The sequence below is a fragment of the Aquarana catesbeiana genome, linkage group LG10, assembly GCF_042186555.1.
Source record: "Aquarana catesbeiana isolate 2022-GZ linkage group LG10, ASM4218655v1, whole genome shotgun sequence".
NCBI classification, from domain to species: domain Eukaryota; kingdom Metazoa; phylum Chordata; class Amphibia; order Anura; family Ranidae; genus Aquarana; species Aquarana catesbeiana.
Window position 1 is genome coordinate 171413056 of NC_133333.1, and position 12215 is coordinate 171425270.

Here is a 12215-nt window from a genome sequence, read left to right on the forward strand (position 1 = left end):
TTTGTGTACAATGAAAAGTTTGCTTACATCATCTGTATTAAAAGAGGTTAGAAAGATCACTATAATTTACATTGTAACAAAGAATCTTTCTGCACAGTACCAGCTATATTTTAATTTTACGCTCAAAGATAGGTGAACTAAAACCCATAATTCAGTTAGGGGAAGGACAATGACTTTCACATTGAATGGGGATATTAAGTCCTGTAAATATAATTTCCCAGTTCCATCTTTGCTGTGTCCTTCATGAAGCCCAAAGGGGATCTAACTCCACCCACTGCATTCAAAGCAATGTAAAATAAACAGAACCCAGCAGGTGGGTGGCACTGGGAACTCAGGTTTGGGAATCTTGCCACTGGTGTCCTCTATCAGGTCAGGGGTTTGGGTCAACTTTCCCCAATCCAGCCGATATAAGTTTTGGGTTGACATACCTCTTAATGTAAACAGTGAAACAATCATGTAATAGTGCCCTTTAGGAAAGCTGGGCAACGTCAATGCAGTTTTGATAAAAATGCAAATATAGCCGATTCAAAACAGGACAATACATCTTTACAAACATAAATTATTAATTTTCCCATCCTTATGCCACCACTTGCAAACAGGGTTCTACCAAGTTTAGAAAGAGACACGCAATCACAAGATGAAACAAACAACATTTACAAGTATCTGTTTAGTGTGACTGGGTACTCTTTGCAAAGTGAAGCCTTACCTCATTTACTCTGTGCACCCAGTAGGGTAACCACGATGCCACCGGATCACAGTTACCATTTACGATCATAAGCCAGAGACAAGCTCCTGATCATGTAATCACTGTGACCAATCACAATGATCAGGGAGTCCATCCTCTGCTACCTGACCCGGAAATTGAATACACCTCAGGAAAGGTAACTTTTGTATACACACCTGACTAAAAAAAAAAAAAAAAAAAAAACCTGGGCCTGGAGCTCTGTTTCAAGAATACAGCCTCAGGGCTGCAGAGTGGCAGTTGCTGTGGAAGGACAGTGAGAGCAATGAAAGGAGTACAATGACAAGGGAAACTCACATTCCTGGATCCACACTAACATCTGGTTTGAGCGCTTTTTTTTTTTTTTTTCAGTGATAAATGTCGAAATATATAAATTTCAGTCCACTTTGACATCCTATAAAAAGTTATCCCTTTGAATTATGAATTTTTGGCACAGCAATACAAAAGTCTGTGCAAAAGCAGGAATTTCATCACAGACCATTCTGCTGCAAGGCAGGATGAGGAAAAGCTTGTCCATGGTGCTGCACATGCATGTCTATATAAATCTTGGAATTTACTGACTACTTAGATTTTCTGTACTGTCCTCCAATCAAATCAACAGGAAGTCAGTTGTGTGTAAGAAAATGTCCTCCCTTTAACAAAAAAAAAAAAAAAATTATCTAAAATATATTCAACATATTTGTAAAATAATGTATTTTCTCTGTGCGCCTCTATGTAAACTTCATTGTTTTAAGCTGGGATGGCTGAAACAGATCACAAAACCACACAATGGGCTTCACAATTAAACTATGCAGAAGTATTTGTTGTTACAATGTTTCAAATGAGTATTGTTCTAAAGCTTTCCCTAATTTTTAATAAGAGGGAAAAGGATTTAATTCTGTAAGATTTTTTTATTGCTATTTGTCACCTCGACCACTGGCCTCCCGGACAGACGGTAAAAGGGAAATCTAACATTTTGCAGTTCCCTTGTGAGGATATCATGCAATCAGAACACCTGTGACTGGTGGTAACTTCCGAGGCTGGGATTTTTTTTTCACTTTGGATGGAACTGCCACACTATCATGACTCTAGCACACAAAGCATGGGAAAGCCCCCCCCCAGTGGGGACATAGACTGCAAGAAAATCTTGGAAGAAGCGCTAATGCCTCCACATTCTATGCAAAATATATATATAAAAAAAAAAAGGTTGGATGCAGTTCTACTGCCTTTGGTGTGGTCCACTGTATTAGACATCAGCACTACTGAATGTCTGAAGAATCAGGGCTGACAATTTGGCATCTCCATATTAAACTCATCACAAGAGAAATAGGTAAGAAATGATAGTTATGCGGACACTTGGGTTTCAGTAGTTGAGACACTGCCTCAGAAAAAGGTACAGATCAGGAAAATCAGATTAAAGTCTAAAGTCTTAATATGCAAACCTGTGGCAAATGAATGACCCAAGCTACTTAAAAAAGAGGGCCAGCATAACAGCCAGAAATGGAGACTTTTCAGCACAGCCCAACAATGTACCCCCCATTTTTCTCTCATGTTTCTTTCAAATGAAGCCACAGATTTACAATTCAGATGCTCAATATTCTAATTATATCCACAAGAAATGAAAGCATTTCTGGGCAAACTTTCAATCAGATTATATTAAAGTCATTATATTAAAATCACAGTATATTAAAGTGCAACTAAGCCCTCGTTCACATTAAATGCGGCTTTGAAATCGTGCAAATTCACCTGAAATCACACAATTTCAAAGTCACATGTCAGTGTGACTTCAGGTGCGTCTTTGAAGACATCTGTGGGACAAGCCGCTCCAATTTGAATGAGGGCTAAAGAGACTATATTGCTGATTTAAATGTTAAAAAAAAAAAAAAAATTGCACACAGCAGCCTGGGGCTGTATGGTGTAAAAATTCAGGTGCATTTCCCCACCCAGGAGCCGCAGGGGTTGCGTACAGCAAAAAGTGTACGGAAACAATTTTACCGGCACAAAAAACTTCTCGCGCTCACCTATATATGTAAAAGTGTGAAACGTGCTGAAAATGTGTGAAAAGTATGTGATCATATGAAAAAACAAATACACGTAAATATGTTTGAAAAAACAGCAGCACTAAAGCTACCAACTTTCTACAAACTTGCAATATTAAAACAGCACTGTGCTGTTGCAATGGTGCAAGTTATACAAGTGCATTAATAACAATATTAACCTCACATGTGATAAAATGCAATTGTGATGTTCTCATAAAGCTATAAAAGTGCAAAGTCCATTCAAGTGTAAGTCCGCATTAAAATTGTTGGTGCATAAACTCTTCACTCAAAAAAAAGTCCTAACAGCAATAAAGGAAAGCTCCACTATCAGTTTGACAAAAGATGGCGACTCACCATTTTTAATCCAATACAGAGAGCACTATCCGTTTTTCCTTTTTGTATCTTTTTATGGGCATAATTTGAATTTTGGACATTGGAGCTGCCTTATTTGGAATGGTTAAAAACAGCAGAATGCCAGTCACCTTAAAGTGGAACTTTACCCATAAAAACTTGATAAAAAATAATAATGTTCTTTAGCAAGGAACATACAATCCACAATAATAATTACGCTACCAAAATAAGTGTGCGCTGTAAACTGCCTCCAGCAAAGTTACTGTTTCTTCTTGCTGGAGGCTGCCATTTTGCTGGACTTACACTTGGATGGACTTTGCACTCTTCTAGCTTTATGAGAAGATCACAATTGTATTTTATCACATATGAGGTTAATATTGCTATACACTTGTATAACTTGCACCATTGCAATAGCATGGCACTGTTTTGATATTGCTCTGTACTGCCACCCACAGAAAGCAATGGGTAAACATACGCTTGTACTTGCGAAAATGTGCGCATGGGTACTAACGTACAACAAGTGACAGTCTAGCCTGTAGGTTGTCTAAAGGCTGGGCAGCTGTATGAAGCACCTGTGGCTCTGGGGCTGGAAAATACACCCCAATTTTTACATCATCAGGCTCTCGGTGGCCTTGTACAAAAATCATTCTAAATACCAATGCCTGTGTCCCCTGCCACGTGCTGTAATTTTACACACCAGACTATGCCAGTACAGGACACAGTAAAGACAGTTACCAGGGGATGCAACCACAGCGCATGGTGAGGGAAACAGCCATCCAGCACACCCAGAATGCTGAAGATTCTGCAATCCGTTTTGCTCTACAGAAGAGAAAAGACTGCTGGATTGGGTGGTGGCATAGGCAAGCATAGTCTTCTTTTGCCAGGTTTCATATTTTTTCCTTCTGATTTTACTCTACTGTTGGTAAAAATATTTATAGGTGTGATTTGTTCTTTTCTTTAGGAGATATATGTTTAAAAAAAACCCCAAAACTTTCAATAAAAGTGACAGTACATTTTCCCACAACTTGGTTAGAATCTACAAAAACATTAGCTGTATACGTGGCAACATCGAAAGAAAATATTTGTAAATATGGTTGAAATCCAATTCAATATATGAAAAATTGATATGTATGTGACCAGCAGAAGTCCACCTAAAATAAAGCTTTCAGTTATGGGTGCATTTTCAAACTGCGACTTTGGCAAACTTTCCTAAGTTACTTGCTCTCTTTACCTTGCTGCAAAGTCATGCTTCTTGTGTTCCCTATACTGCATTAAATCTCCAACATGGAGAATGGATTATCCTTATGTTTGCAATACCCAGGCATAGCTATGAATTCCAAGTCCTCCATTTTGGAAGTAAAAGGATGACCGAATCTGACAGTAACCACCCAAAACTGAAAAAACTATTCGGGGTGGACTGACCCTTTAGGACATGTCCTGCAAAACACAAACTGAAAAGATTCTAGGGCATGACTCTACCCTTGTCTTCTTCTGAGGCGTTTGATACTGTAGGACAGTAAAATCAAATCGCCATCTTTATAAACCACATTTACCACCTTGATTGGCTTTTAAAGTAGTAGCCCAGCAGAGAACAATTACATTTTGCATATCTTCACAGAGGAATTGTGGGAGGTGGTGTCTACGGAATGCACTAATAAAAGTTTTTAGCATGCGTTTATAAAATAGTATATTTACAGAATTTATGCCCACAACTTCCCTGCAGCAAAAAGCTAAAATCGGAATATTTCCATTGGCCAAATAGACAATTCAAAAGCTTGTACAGTTGTAAGGGGGCTTTTTTTTTTTTTGCTTCATAGTCTGACACTATCATATTTATCAGTATTGTTAAAGTTTGCCTTTAAGAAAAGCACCGTCCAATAATTCACAGAGAGGATAAAATGGGTAATTGGAACATGTCGGGAACAAGGAAATGTTATTTTTCAATGAATGTAGAGTATAAAAATCACACATTTCTCAAAATAACCTCGGGAGATAGAAGAACAAATATATTTTATAGAATTCATCTATGAGACAATTATAAAATGTAAACAACTCTATATAACCATGTTGCTGTTAGCATCAAACTGCACAGTAAAGAGCAGTGGGGGCCAATTTACTAGAAATAGGGGTGAAACTGGAGGTGTTCCCCACAGCAACCAGCCAGACCTCAAAGATAAAGCTGATGTTTCAACTGTGGGTGTCCTCTGGCAGATTCCAAAAAAGTAGTAAACACAGCAATATTAATCTCATGAAAAATGTGTATTTACGACTTGTTTGCAATGGAGCCTGCAGAGATTTGCACCTGCGATCTCTGTGCTGCAGGTGCAATGCACAGGCTCTTTTAAAATTTTCCCCCAGCCTCAGGTTCGTACAGAGAAGTGAGGGAGGTGGGATCGCCTGCACACTCTTACAGTCCCACGTGCAGTGGTGGCAGATGGGCCTCCTAGTAATGTTCAGAAACAGTCCAAGGCATGGGTGATGCAGCTTTGCAGGCAGAGCCACAATAAATGAAAAAGATTAATAGGTTTCTCCTAGGGAGATGCACCCCACAAATTCAGGTACAGGAAAGTGTGTGGGGGGGGGCGGGATTTTAGTTTTGGAGATGCTGTTTTATGTTACATCCTAAACATTGGTGTAATCGTGAAACATGGTATAAAATGTGAGCTAAGCCTTGAACTAACCCACTGGCTTCTTTCTGCAGGACCCCACAGGTGTAGAAAGTCTGCTGGATCATTAAGTCTGCTGGATCATTCAGCCTGCCAGCAACCACCCAAGTATGAAATATAAGTTTTGCGTTCACCTTTAAAGCTAAACGCCAAGTTATTCATTAAAAATATTAAACTTGTTCTTAAATACAGCATTGTAAATGTACTAAAATCTAACTTATATCTTACAGTATTTTCCTGCACAACAGGACTCAGGAAGAGAAAAAGGTTTTGCAAAGTGCTCTCACTCCAGTACCATGAACTTGCAGACAGGAGCAGAGAGATGACCTTGTCACCATTCCGCTGCCTCTTTATAATGCAATCAGCAGGTTGGGGGTGGGGTGGTGACAAAGCTAGGTTGACTGCAGTCGAGAAAAGTAAGGTCACCAACCTGTCTGTTCTGCTAATCTTAAGATCCAGTTAACTCTTTCCTGCCAGACAGAACTACAAAACTTTTGGCAGGTAGGACAGTTTACATATATGTATTTCAACTGTGTATGTAGACATTTGTCTGGAGCGTAGCTTTCAGTTTATTTTCCACATCTACTCTAGAGAAAAAGGTAGCATCTGATTGGTTGCTGCAGGAATCAGATTTTTTTACCCCCCTCTTTCCTCCAGTTTTTTTTTTTTTTTTTTCATAAATCAGGCCCTATAGATTGCAGGCAGCAAAAAGTTATCTTCATTTTAAAGTTTCATTATAAAGAAACACAAATATTAACTTCTGTCTTAATTTTAAGAGAGAATGCTAGGTTTGATAAATATCAGAAGCTGGTTGTCAGTCGACCAGAAACTTGCAGCTGGTAGCTCATAAAAACATGTCTGACTGATTTGGTCTTTTGTCCATAAGAAGGGCCAGGAGAAAAGATCACTGTAAATGGAAACTGCTGAGGGCCCTGTTGACTTGAGTCTCTGAGTAATGGCCAAGGCTAGAACTCCTCCTCTTCCTCCTCGACTGTGAAATGGTTCTGTTTCTTGCGAACGTTCCAGTGCAAACACTCAGCCAAACTGTCGAACCAGTCATTAACCGGATCCCGGAAGCAGATGGAAGGAACAGGGTAACAAGAGGTAGTGATGCTAATACTGTAATGACAAAAGAATAAATGTTAGCCAGCAAGCCTGAATAGGGTGCTATAAACAAGGCCCCTAAAGCGAACGTGCTTTGCTTATCAAAGGCTCCCCAGCAGTATATTTCACTCCTTCACTCACTTGCCAGTCTGTCCAGCCAAAGGGAGCAAAGAAAACACCCAGTACTTCCAAGAGAAGAATAGGCACCACTCACCAACCCAGTGCACTAGAATGTAGATTAATGTGACCTCAGCCAGCGCAGCTCCAGCTACGCCCCCCTGACATGTTTTGACCTGCTGTGACCAAGCCCCGGTGAGCAGGGCGAAACATGTCAGGGGTGTGTGCCTGGAGTGGTGCTGGTTGAGGCTACATTCATCTGCACACTAATGCCCTGGGTTGGTGAGGGGCACCTTTCCTTCTCTTTGAGAATGCTCTTCCAACTCTAAATGGTGCACTGACGCTAGTTTCCCTCACTGCAACTGGCGGGAAGATCTTTGTCTTAGCTTAGAGCGGCACTGCAAGTTTCATCTGAACCCAGTACTTCCAGATAGAGAGAAGCATGTGACTGTTTTGCCCCTTCTCCCATGTGACAGTGCTGGTGCTTGGCCCAGTATTCTTAGATAGGGAAAAAGATTCATTCCTCAGTACTGTGCAAGTTCTGACTAAGTTTTGTTATACAAGCATCTTTCCTCACTTCCAGCAGTTCAAAGAGCAGTAGGCTAGGTGAGTGTTAAGAAAGGTGAGTATGTGGTGTTGTGGAGGGGGACATTAAAATCCTACCATATTCAAGCCCTGTTTAAATCTGCATTACCTTCTATAAATTTGAATATATAATAGAATACAGTGCTTGCCCAACTACCACCCTTTTGTTTCCCTGAAAGAAAATTTTACAAAAAATGTGTGTATAGCCAAAATTTTTAGTTTTAGTTTGGATAGAGTAGTGATGGGGTAAAACCACTGCCAGTCTGGGCACCATGGAGGAACTTTCCTTCACTTCTTGTCCAGAGATGCAACAGGATGTTTAAGAAAATCTCCCTAAGTCCCTTATCTCTTGTTCTGGGGACAATTCTAAAATTTGGGATTTCCTCTCACTTTCTCGATAACGGTCACCATTATACATAAAGGATGAATCACTCCAAAGAGGACACAGACAGCAGTAAAAATGTGAAAGAAAGTCTAGCCCTCCCCTTTTCATTCCAACATTTAAAAAAAGGTATTGGCTATACCATACACTAAGTAGAATTGTATTCTGTGGCACCCAGTAAAGGAAGTCAGTGGAACACAGTCCTCTGAGAGGGCACAGATTTCCCTAGAACATTACCCCTGCCACTTTGTGTATTCAGGAACACCTGATGAAGTGGTGACAAGTAAGACCATGAAATGCATTATAACTACGTCGATGAGGTGCTCTGTTCTGCATTTGAGATATGGCTATTCCATATATCTCTGTTATGCCTTGTTTCCACTGAGCGGATCGGTTCGGGTCGGTACAGTTTGAATGGCCTAGAATGGTCCGGTCTATTCTGGTGAGCGTTTCCACTGCAAGTGGGACCACAAGGGGCCATACAGGGTTTAGAAAAAATGCCTCAGCATAGCACAGCAGAGGGTTTTCTGTCAGCCAATCAGTGGAATGTATCGTAGCTCCGCCCTAACTGAACCGTTCCATTTTCTATGGCCCCACATCTGAAGCAGGACCCTGAATGGAACGGTTCGGTTGTATGGGCCGCTTTCACAATGGAAACACCCAAAATAGCGTACTGTACCGAACCGAACTGATCCGCTCAGTGGAAACAAGGCATTAGACACTGATGGTATATATATATATATATATATATATATATAGATAGATATACGAGCTTTAGCTCCTAACAATGGAACAACGGATTGTAAGACCCTAAGGCGGTGGGGGTCAATGCTGGAACTATGGCAGACAGTCTCCAAAAGGTATATAAAAGCTAGATTGCACCTTTAACAGAAATGGCTTCTTAAAGAAAAGGTGTACTTGCACTTTAAAGAGAACAGACATCTTCACTTTTCTTCAGAAAACAACTAAAACTACAACATTAACATAACAATTTTCACACAGTATAATTAAATCTCAGTGGTCAGGCTACACAAAATGCTAAAAACAACAGCTTGTATTCTTAGCTGGAGGTCAACAATGGCAGCGCGCACACCTCTCTCAGTAAGTTACTTTTATATTTATATCACTGGCTATGCTGGGTCTCACCTGTCTCCATGGCAAACCTCCTGCCTCTTTCTCCCATCAAACGAGACCCAAGCAGTGTTTCGTGCATTGGGGGATAGCATGATCTGAAACGAAAAAAATAATACATTTGACATGACTTCCTGATGAAAAAATAAAATTACTCAAAATAAAATATTGCTATTCGCCGATACAAAACAATTCGGTTTAACGTACACATATACCACATTTGTGTATAGTATAGGCATACAGATCATTGAGAATCAAGACAATTTTAGTTACAGAAGCAGTATGGTGGGCCAACTTACTTCTTGCATTTCTTGGATTATGTGTTAATGGTGAGTTTGCTCTGCAACTATTTCTCGTTCGGATTCTGTCCATCCTTGACTTTGTCTTTTCATGCTACAAGAGGGGTGGTTCCCACTCATCCTACTCCATTCTCCATAATATAAATTGCTTACAAGGAACAAGATACCCCCAAAATAACTGAGGCAGCTGAGAAGAACTGGGAACTCAAGGGCAAAGATGTCCATAGCAGTCTGTTAGGAGACTTAGTGGTTCTAAAGTCAAAAGGTTTTTTTTTACCTTAATGCATTGTATGCATTAAAGTAAAAAAACAAAAACCTTCTAGTTGCTATTCCCCCCCTTTTCCTAAATACTTACTGAGTCCTACATCAATCCAGCACTGTGCCCATCTGCATGTAGCTCTCACAAGCTTGGCCGAGAGCAGTGGGAGCCATTGGCCACTGCAAGTCAAAAGTGAGGGCGGAGCCGAGCCACGGTGTGTGTTTATGGATGAATATGGCCCGGTTCAATAGCGTGCCTGCACAGGTGCCCCATAGGAAGCGGGAGATTTGGAGGTTGAGGTGGTTTGGGGAGCTCTGTGCAATTTTGCTGCACAGAGCAGGTAAGTATAACATCTTTTTTATTTTAGTCAAAAAATGCTGACTTTGAACCTCTATCCTCTAGCAAAAACTGAAATATTCACTTTGGTTAGACTGACTCATTAAGGCCCCTTTCACCCGGGGAGGATCTGCTCAGCAGGGTACGCTTCGTTGATCCCCGCCGAGCAGGCGGATGACAGGTCCGCCTCCGCTCAGTGTGCAGGGACAGACCTGTCAGAGCCCAGCTGTTCTCTATGGGAAGATCGGATGAAAAAGGACACCATGTCAGTTTTCATCCGATCTGATGGACGGATGGTTAACATCTCACCATCCGTCTGTTTTGAGCGGATCTTATCGGATGGCAGGCGTGTGTCAGCAGACATGTCTCCGCTGACATCCACCTGCCAATACAAGTCAATGGGTGGCCCACTCAGATCCGCCTGAAAAACAGACAGACTGATCTTTGCGGGTCGATCGTGTGAAAGGGGCCCAAGGGTTGAATTCTGTAATCTTATATTCTATATAAAGATTACAGTTATTGTACGACAGTGTAGTTGATGAAAGATGTGATTAAGCACTACCCTTGTGTACACAGGACTAAGTTGATGGTTGCAAATGCACAAAATGCTTACACCAGAGGCCAGTGCCAAAAGGAACACAAGATAGAAAGAGCTGGCAAGGTTTACATTTTACTAGTTAAACTTAAATTGGCAACCTGGAGACTATTAGTATGCACACATGCAATGTATATACCATTCTGTAAACTTGGGTAAGGTAGTTCACAACAGTGGCAAACACTTTTTTTTTTTTGCACTGTGGCAACACCTGACTGAGAAGATTTGCATGTGCTCAGCATTTGTATTATTATATAATGATGCATTTGTCTATCCATACTTTAATAAAAAGCACATAAGGACAATACTCAGCCTGTAGCGGCTGCATACAGACAAAAGTAGTGACAGCATGACAGAGTTCTCTACATGTTACTAATTTAAAGTGATTGCAAAGGTAAAACATTAAAAAAAAAATAAACAAACATATACTTACCTCCACTGTGCAGCTTGTTTTGCACAGAGAGGCCCCGAACCTGCTCTTCTGGCTTCTCCCCACATCTGATAACCCCCTCAGAGAAGCTGCTGAGTCCAGCATTCTGCGTCCCTCCCCACATCTGATTTGATTGACAGCAGCGGGTGCCAATGGCTGCGCTGCTATCAATCTATCCAATAAAGAGCCGAGAATCCCGGGCAGAGAGACAGCGTGTCCCCGTTGGTCAAGTTCGAGGGTTCAGGTAAGTAAAACGGGGGGGCGGGGGGGCTGGGGGGCCGGTCATTGACAGGTGTTTTTTCACCTTAATGCATAGGATGCATCAAGGTGAAAAAACACGTAGGTTTACAACCCCTTTAAGCCTAATTGAACCTTCATTTTAACCAGCTTTCTACAGGACCCTTTTTTACACACGTTATAACCACTTGCTGACCGCATAACTGGTTTGATGTCTAATACTGGGGCTATGGCTGTAGGTAAATGCCATAACCCCGGTATTAAAATTTCCCTCAGGCACTGCTATTTCTGCAAAAAGTGGCACATTAGCTGCTGGATCATTTTTAGAAGCGGTGGGAAGGGTTCCCCCCCCCCACAGCTCTGCGGTGGTTCTTGGGTCCACCAGGCTCATTGGGAAGCCCGAAAACCGATATGGCTGTTGCGGCAGCTGGCCACAGAGATAAGGAGAGGAAAGATGGCCTCTGCTAATCTCTATGGCCTAGGAGGACCAGAGTGATGTCATGACGCTACCTCCGATGTTAAGAAGGCACCTTCAAAAAAAGATTTTTTTAAGCATTAGATCAATTGTGTTTTTTTGATCGAATGCTTTACATTGTGGGAGAGATGTGGGGTCTAACTGACCCCAGAACCCTTCATAAAGAGAACTTGTCATGCTTCATTGTTGTCACAAGAAATGTTTACATTTCTTGTGACAGCAAAAAAGTGATCAAAAAAACTTTTTAAAAGGTACAGTGTAAAAATAAATTTTTTAAATAAAATAATACATAAGTAGGTCATGCCCACATATGTAAATTTTTTTTGCACCACAATTGAGGTATCGCCGCAAAAGTTAGAGTGAGAACAATAATTCTAGCACCAGATCTCCTCTGTAACCCTAAACTGGTAATATGTAAACATTTTGAAAGCATCGCCTATGGAGATTTTCTTTTACAAAAAAAAACTTTGACAGTAAGCAAACTGCAC

At 40.9% G+C, this 12215-nt stretch overlaps 1 protein-coding gene across 6 annotated transcripts in view; it reads right to left on the bottom strand.

Annotated features, from left to right (window-relative positions):
- Positions 1-5096: 5096 nt before the first annotated feature.
- The window catches only part of NADK (NAD kinase), a 162240-nt gene continuing 155121 nt past the window's right edge, over positions 5097-12215 (bottom strand). For all 6 annotated transcript variants that reach the window (XM_073602964.1, XM_073602967.1, XM_073602966.1 and 3 more), the window contains 2 exons: positions 9112-9194; positions 5097-6896 (listed from right to left, as the gene is read on the bottom strand). In XM_073602964.1, coding sequence (XP_073459065.1) covers positions 6743-6896; positions 9112-9194 — 237 coding nt within the window. In that variant the 3' untranslated portion in view covers positions 5097-6742. The remainder of the gene's footprint in view (positions 6897-9111; positions 9195-12215) is intronic.